At 51.7% G+C, this 8897-nt stretch overlaps 1 protein-coding gene across 1 annotated transcript; it reads left to right on the top strand.

The window, feature by feature from the left end:
* Window positions 1-398: 398 nt before the first annotated feature.
* On the top strand, window positions 399-5376 carry LOC114912427 (mucin-2-like; the record flags this gene model as incomplete). Its single annotated transcript, XM_029259252.1, has 3 exons — window positions 399-3886; window positions 4134-4163; window positions 5355-5376. Coding segments are annotated over 3 exons (3540 nt in total), but the record flags the coding sequence as incomplete, so codon positions are not given.
* Window positions 5377-8897: the final 3521 nt, after the last annotated feature.

Consider the following 8897-nt stretch of genomic DNA (forward strand, 5'->3'; position numbering starts at 1 on the left):
CCACCACCACGCCGACCACTACCGCGACGTCAACTACAACTGCAATGACTACAACTCCCACGACAACCGAAAGCAGAACCACGCCGACCACTAGCGTGGCGTCAACTACTCCTGAAACGACTACAACTGCCACGACAACCGAAACCACCACCACGCCGACCACTGCCGCGGCGTCAACTACTACTGAAACGACAATAAATCCCACGACAACCGAAACCACCACCACACCGACCACTACCGCGACATCAACTACTACTGCAACGACTACACCTTCCACGACAAGCAAAACCACCACCACGCCGACCACAGCCGTGGTGTCACCCACTACCGCGACGGCAACTACTACTGCAACGACTTCTACTCCCATGACAACCGAAAGCAGAACCACGCCGGCCACTACCGCGACATCAACTACTACTGAAACGACTACAACTCCCACGACAACCGGCACCACCACCACGCCGACCACTGCCGCGGTGTCAACCACTACCGCAACGTCAACTACTACTGCAACGACTACAACTTCCACGACAAGCAAAACCACCACCACGCCGACCACTGCCGCGGCGTCACCCACTACCGCGACGTCAACTACTACTGCAACGACAATAATTCCCAAAACAACCGAAACCACCACCACACCGACCACTACAGCGACGTCAACTACTACTGAAATGACTACCGAAACCATCACCACGCCGTTCACTGCCGCGGTGTCACCCACTACCGTGACGTCAACTATTACTGCAACGACTACAACACCCACGACAACCGACACCACCACCAAGCCGACCACTGCCGCGGCGTCACCCACTACCCCGACGTCAACTACTACTGCAACGACTACATCTCAAACGACAACCGAAACCACCACCACGCCGACCACTTCCGCGCCGTCAACCATTACTGCAACGACTACAACTCCCACGACAACCGAAAGCACTACCACGCCGACCACTGCCGCGACATCAACTACTACTGCAACGACTACACCTCCCTCGACAACCGAAACCACCACCACGCCGACCACTGCCGCGATGTCAACAGCTACAGCAAAGAAAACAACTCCCTCGACAACCGAAAGCATAACCATGCCGACCACTACCGCGCCGTCAGCTACAACTGAAACGACAACTCTCAAAACAACCGATAGCACAACCACGCCGACCACTGCCGCGACATCAACGACTACTGCAACGACTACCTCTCCCACGACAACCGATAGCACCACCACGCCGACCAGTACCGCGACATCAACGACTACTGCAACGACGACAACTCCAACGACGACAGAAACCACCACCACAACGACCATTTCCGTGGCCTCAGCTTCTTCTGCAACAACGTCAACTCCCACGACAACCGGAACCACCACCGCGCCGACCACTGCCGCGGCATCAACTACTACTGCAACGACAACAACTCCCACGACAACCGAAAGCATAACCATGCCGACCACTACCGCGCCGTCAGCTACAACTGAAACGACAACTCTCAAAACAACCGATAGCACAACCACGCCGACCACTGCCGCGGCGTCAAGCACTTCCACGATGTCAAGTACTACTGCAATGACTCCAACTCCCTCGACAACCGATAGCACAACCACGCCGACCAGTACCGCGACATCAACGACTACTGCAACGACTACATCTCCCACGACAACCGATAGCACCACCACGCCGACCACAACTGCAACGTCAACTACTACTGCAACGACGACAACTCCAACGACGACAGAAACCACCACCACAACGACCATTTCCGTGGCCTCAGCTTCTTCTGCAACAACGTCAACTCCCACGACAACCGGAACCACCACCGCGCCGACCACTGCCGCGGCATCAACTACTACTGCAACGACAACAACTCCCACGACAACCGAAACAACCACCACGCAGACCACTTCCGCGGCGTCAAGCACTGCCGCGGCATCAACTACTACTGCAACGACTACAACTCCCACGACAAGCAAAACAACCACCACGCCGACCACTACCGTGGCGTCATCTACTACTGCAATGACTACAACTCCCACGACAAATGAAAGCAGAACCACGCCGACCACTAGCGTGGTGTCAACTACTCCTGAAACGACAACAACTCCCACGACAACCGATACCACCACCACGCCGACCACTGCCGCGACGTCAATTACTACTGAAATGACTACCGAAACCACCACCACGCCGACCACTGCCGCGGCGTCAACTACTACTGCGACGTCAACTACTACTGAAACGACTACAACTCCCATGACAACCGAAACCACAACCACGCCGACCACTGCCGCGACGTCAATTGCTACTGAAATGACTACCGAAAGCATAACCACGCCGACCACTGCCGCGACGTCAACTACTACTGCGACGTCAACTACTACTGAAACGACTACAACTCCCATGACAACCGAAACCAACACGCCGACCAGTTCCGCGACATCAACTATTACTGCAATGACTACAACTCCCACGACAACCGAAACCACCACCACGCCGACCACTGTCGCGGCATTAACCACTTCCGCGACATTAACTACTACTGCAACGACTACAACTCCCTCGACAACCGAAACCACTACCACGCCGACCACTGTCGCGGCATTAACCACTTCCGCGACATTAACTACTACTGCAATGACTACAACTCCCTCGACAACCGATAGCACAACCACGCCGACCAGTACCGCGACATCAACGACTACTGCAACGACTACATCTCCCACGAGAACCGATAGCACCACCACGCCGACCACAACTGCAACGTCAACTACTACTGCAACGACGACAACTCCAACGACGACAGAAACCACCACCACAATGACCATTTCCATGGCCTCAGCTTCTACTGCAACAACGTCAACTCCCACGACAACCGGAACCACCACTGCGCCGACCACTGCCGCGGCATCAACTACTACTGCAACGACAACAACTCCCACGACAACCGAAAGCATAACCACGCCGACCACTACCGCGACATCAACTACTACTGAAACGACAACTCCCACGACAACCGACACCACCACTGCGCCGACCACTGCCGTGGCATTAACCACTTCCGCGACATCAACTACTACTGCAATGACTACAACTCCCACGACAACCGAAACCACCACCACGCCGACCACTGTCGCGGCATTAACCACTTCCGCGACATTAACTACTACTGCAACGACTACAACTCCCACGACAACCGAAACCACCACCACGCCGACCACTGTCGCGGCATTAACCACTTCCGCGACATTAACTACTACTGCAACGACTACAACACCCACGACAACTGAAAGCACAACCACTCCGACCACCACCGTGACGTCAACTTCTACTGAAACGACTACAACTCCAAAGGCATTTGAAACCATAACCACTCTGATCACAACATTTATATCAGGTACTACAGAAATGACTACAACGACAAGGACAACCGAAACCACAACCACTCCGACCACTACCACGACGTCAACTTCTACTGAAATGATTAAAACTCCTAAGTCAATTGAAACCACAACCATTCCGACTGAAAACAGTACTCCTCCGACCACTGCCACGTCATCTAAAACTGAAACCAGCAGCACTCTGATCACTACTGCAACATCACCTACAACTGCATCATCAGCAATGCTTCCAGCATTGACAACAACTCCGACCACTACAGTTACACCAACAACAGTTTCCATGGCCCAGGAAACCATAACTGCCTTAACTGCTCTGACAAATGCAGCAGCAGGTGCAAATTCTGTAGCCACAAGTTTCTCTGGATTTACAAGTGCTGCATCCACATATATAGTGACAAAACTGCCATCAGATGCAGTGCAGACGACAAATATGTTAACAGCTACTCTTGCCCCAGAAACAGCATCCTCCACAAGATCTCAAACCCAGTAAGAATTCCTTTTGCATTCTTTCCATTAACTGCTTAGTTTCTAATTCTATCGTGCAATTGCGAACAAAGTGGAACCACTAATGCCAAGCATTTCAGGAAAATAATCCCATGACTCCGACACTGCCCCGCTACAGATATATTTACGACCGCTGACATTTCTCAAGGTGATCCAAGAGGCTGACGCGGTCTCTTCCTTCTCCATTGATTTTTTTTTTTGTTTGCTTGTTTGTTTGTTTCTCGTGTAGGGGATCAGCGCGTCTCGTCATCCTCCTGACGTTTGAAAATGCAAATCCATTGCTCAATGAGAGTGGCGTGCTGAACGCAACAAACACTTTCTTGGACTCGCGACTCACGGCCTCGAACAGCTCGCAGAGGCTCCAGAGTTACACTTATAAAGGTGAGTTTGCCAACACTGTACGCCACTCCTCATGTCCCCGATTTCGCCTTTTCCTTGGCGGCCGTCTGCAAAACGTGTACGTGTGGCAGGAAAGCAGTTTTATGCTATTGCTATTTTTTTGCACAAGTCTCAGGCCTGGGAGTCAGCGTGTTTCAGTGCTCACCGGAATCTGATTAACTGAACGTTATGGAAACGCATTAACGATGCCGGGCTCTCCCTCTCTCTTCCTCCTAGCACAGCTCCTGAAAGTACGGTGTTAGCCGTGCACCTTGCACCCAGAACAGGTGTTCCACCTGTACTGCTTCAAGTAGCGTAAAGCAAGGCTCAACATTGTATTTCCGCTGTTCTTCTAGAGGTGTCCAACAGCTCCTTTGTGCTCAACTTTACCTTCTCGATGGGGAACGTCACCATCTCTCCGAATGATCAGATCATGAATGCCACTTACAGCCAGATCCAGGACACCATCAATACTCTGGTGAGGTCGCCAGTCATCGCAGAGGACATAGGAGCCGCGCACATGTTCACACTCCGTCTTGGCGCTACAGCGAATGTAGCAGCAGCTATACTTTTGCGATTCCCTGGATATCGCAAGGCAGCACTTTTCACGCGTTTGCGTAGCTCTCGTAGGCTTCTAAGGCCGATTCTTGCCTAACCCGTCATCTCGTTTTCTCTCTCGTTGGATGTTCAAACCCCAGATGAACAGAATGCTGAACAGTCAACCAGCAACTCCCGTCGTCTTTCCACGGGCAAATTTCACGTAAGTCACGTTCTCCCGGTGGCAAGCTAAATGCGAAGTGGCAAAAATTATGCCTTCCGTACACAACGTGCTTTTAGCACACCAGGAACATCTGGGCTACATTTTGATCAGATGAAGTCGGTGTTTTGTCCTGACAGGACTGCGTTTTCACTCTGCCGATTTCTGTTTCAGCGTGACGGGTGACCAGGTAGAGGCCGTCGTGAGTTACGCCGTTCGAAAGGGCGACGTCAGCAACCCGAGCCCTTACCTCTCCGAGATGCTGAGAATCAGCGGTACGTTCGGCATCATTGCAGCCGTCCCCCTGACGCACAGTTGCAACTCTTTCAACTTTTAATTGATATTGAACCGGCTGAGTTACGTAACTGTTTCCGTGATGCAACGGCAATTCCGCACGTTGCGATTCAAATGGGAACCTACCTGGCTTCTACCTACAGGTCTCGATGTTACCACGACAGCAGCAACAGCAACAGCAGCCACAACCCTTCCGACCGCAGCAGGAACGACTGGGTCTCAGACCACGTATGTTTCTTTTTTTGCGGTCTTTCCTTCAGCAATCTGCTTTTGCGGTCTCTCCGTGGTAATTTGAACACAGCCACGGACTTTCCAACACCGCGCGCTTCCGCGAAACAAGCCCATGACTCCGACACTGCCCCGCTACAGATATATTTACGACCGCTGACATTTCTCAAGTTGATCCAAGAGGCTGACGCGGTCTCTTCCTTCTCCATTGATTTTTTTTTTTTGTTTGCTTGTTTGTTTGTTTCTCGTGTAGGGGATCAGCGCGTCTCGTCATCCTCCTGACGTTTGAAAATGCAAATCCATTGCTCAATGAGAGTGGCGTGCTGAATGCAACAAACACTTTCTTGGACTCGCGACTCACGGCCTCGAACAGCTCGCAGAGGCTCCAGAGTTACACTTATAAAGGTGAGTTTGCCAACACTGTACGCCACTCCTCATGTCCCCGATTTCGCCTTTTCCTTGGCGGCCGTCTGCAAAACGTGTACGTGTGGCAGGAAAGCAGTTTTATGCTATTGCTATTTTTTTGCACAAGTCTCAGGCCTGGGAGTCAGCGTGTTTCAGTGCTCACCGGAATCTGATTAACTGAACGTTATGGAAACGCATTAACGATGCCGGGCTCTCCCTCTCTCTTCCTCCTAGCACAGCTCCTGAAAGTACGGTGTTAGCCGTGCACCTTGCACCCAGAACAGGTGTTCCACCTGTACTGCTTCAAGTAGCGTAAAGCAAGGCTCAACATTGTATTTCCGCTGTTCTTCTAGAGGTGTCCAACAGCTCCTTTGTGCTCAACTTTACCTTCTCGATGGGGAACGTCACCATCTCTCCGAATGATCAGATCATGAATGCCACTTACAGCCAGATCCAGGACACCATCAATACTCTGGTGAGGTCGCCAGTCATCGCAGAGGACATAGGAGCCGCGCACATGTTCACACTCCGTCTTGGCGCTACAGCGAATGTAGCAGCAGCTATACTTTTGCGATTCCCTGGATATCGCAAGGCAGCACTTTTCACGCGTTTGCGTAGCTCTCGTAGGCTTCTAAGGCCGATTCTTGCCTAACCCGTCATCTCGTTTTCTCTCTCGTTGGATGTTCAAACCCCAGATGAACAGAATGCTGAACAGTCAACCAGCAACTCCCGTCGTCTTTCCACGGGCAAATTTCACGTAAGTCACGTTCTCCCGGTGGCAAGCTAAATGCGAAGTGGCAAAAATTATGCCTTCCGTACACAACGTGCTTTTAGCACACCAGGAACATCTGGGCTACATTTTGATCAGATGAAGTCGGTGTTTTGTCCTGACAGGACTGCGTTTTCACTCTGCCGATTTCTGTTTCAGCGTGACGGGTGACCAGGTAGAGGCCGTCGTGAGTTACGCCGTTCGAAAGGGCGACGTCAGCAACCCGAGCCCTTACCTCTCCGAGATGCTGAGAATCAGCGGTACGTTCGGCATCATTGCAGCCGTCCCCCTGACGCACAGTTGCAACTCTTTCAACTTTTAATTGATATTGAACCGGCTGAGTTACGTAACTGTTTCCGTGATGCAACGGCAATTCCGCACGTTGCGATTCAAATGGGAACCTACCTGGCTTCTACCTACAGGTCTCGATGTTACCACGACAGCAGCAACAGCAACAGCAGCCACAACCCTTCCGACCGCAGCAGGAACGACTGGGTCTCAGACCACGTATGTTTCTTTTTTTGCGGTCTTTCCTTCAGCAATCTGCTTTTGCGGTCTCTCCGTGGTAATTTGAACACAGCCACGGACTTTCCAACACCGCGCGCTTCCGCGAAACAAGCCCATGACTCCGACACTGCCCCGCTACAGATATATTTACGACCGCTGACATTTCTCAAGTTGATCCAAGAGGCTGACGCGGTCTCTTCCTTCTCCATTGATTTTTTTTTTTTGTTTGCTTGTTTGTTTGTTTCTCGTGTAGGGGATCAGCGCGTCTCGTCATCCTCCTGACGTTTGAAAATGCAAATCCATTGCTCAATGAGAGTGGCGTGCTGAATGCAACAAACACTTTCTTGGACTCGCGACTCACGGCCTCGAACAGCTCGCAGAGGCTCCAGAGTTACACTTATAAAGGTGAGTTTGCCAACACTGTACGCCACTCCTCATGTCCCCGATTTCGCCTTTTCCTTGGCGGCCGTCTGCAAAACGTGTACGTGTGGCAGGAAAGCAGTTTTATGCTATTGCTATTTTTTTGCACAAGTCTCAGGCCTGGGAGTCAGCGTGTTTCAGTGCTCACCGGAATCTGATTAACTGAACGTTATGGAAACGCATTAACGATGCCGGGCTCTCCCTCTCTCTTCCTCCTAGCACAGCTCCTGAAAGTACGGTGTTAGCCGTGCACCTTGCACCCAGAACAGGTGTTCCACCTGTACTGCTTCAAGTAGCGTAAAGCAAGGCTCAACATTGTATTTCCGCTGTTCTTCTAGAGGTGTCCAACAGCTCCTTTGTGCTCAACTTTACCTTCTCGATGGGGAACGTCACCATCTCTCCGAATGATCAGATCATGAATGCCACTTACAGCCAGATCCAGGACACCATCAATACTCTGGTGAGGTCGCCAGTCATCGCAGAGGACATAGGAGCCGCGCACATGTTCACACTCCGTCTTGGCGCTACAGCGAATGTAGCAGCAGCTATACTTTTGCGATTCCCTGGATATCGCAAGGCAGCACTTTTCACGCGTTTGCGTAGCTCTCGTAGGCTTCTAAGGCCGATTCTTGCCTAACCCGTCATCTCGTTTTCTCTCTCGTTGGATGTTCAAACCCCAGATGAACAGAATGCTGAACAGTCAACCAGCAACTCCCGTCGTCTTTCCACGGGCAAATTTCACGTAAGTCACGTTCTCCCGGTGGCAAGCTAAATGCGAAGTGGCAAAAATTATGCCTTCCGTACACAACGTGCTTTTAGCACACCAGGAACATCTGGGCTACATTTTGATCAGATGAAGTCGGTGTTTTGTCCTGACAGGACTGCGTTTTCACTCTGCCGATTTCTGTTTCAGCGTGACGGGTGACCAGGTAGAGGCCGTCGTGAGTTACGCCGTTCGAAAGGGCGACGTCAGCAACCCGAGCCCTTACCTCTCCGAGATGCTGAGAATCAGCGGTACGTTCGGCATCATTGCAGCCGTCCCCCTGACGCACAGTTGCAACTCTTTCAACTTTTAATTGATATTGAACCGGCTGAGTTACGTAACTGTTTCCGTGATGCAACGGCAATTCCGCACGTTGCGATTCAAATGGGAACCTACCTGGCTTCTACCTACAGGTCTCGATGTTACCACGACAGCAGCAACAGCAACAGCAGCCACAACCCTTCCGACCGCA

Source organism: Scleropages formosus, chromosome 16 (assembly GCF_900964775.1).
Source record: "Scleropages formosus chromosome 16, fSclFor1.1, whole genome shotgun sequence".
Taxonomy (NCBI): domain Eukaryota; kingdom Metazoa; phylum Chordata; class Actinopteri; order Osteoglossiformes; family Osteoglossidae; genus Scleropages; species Scleropages formosus.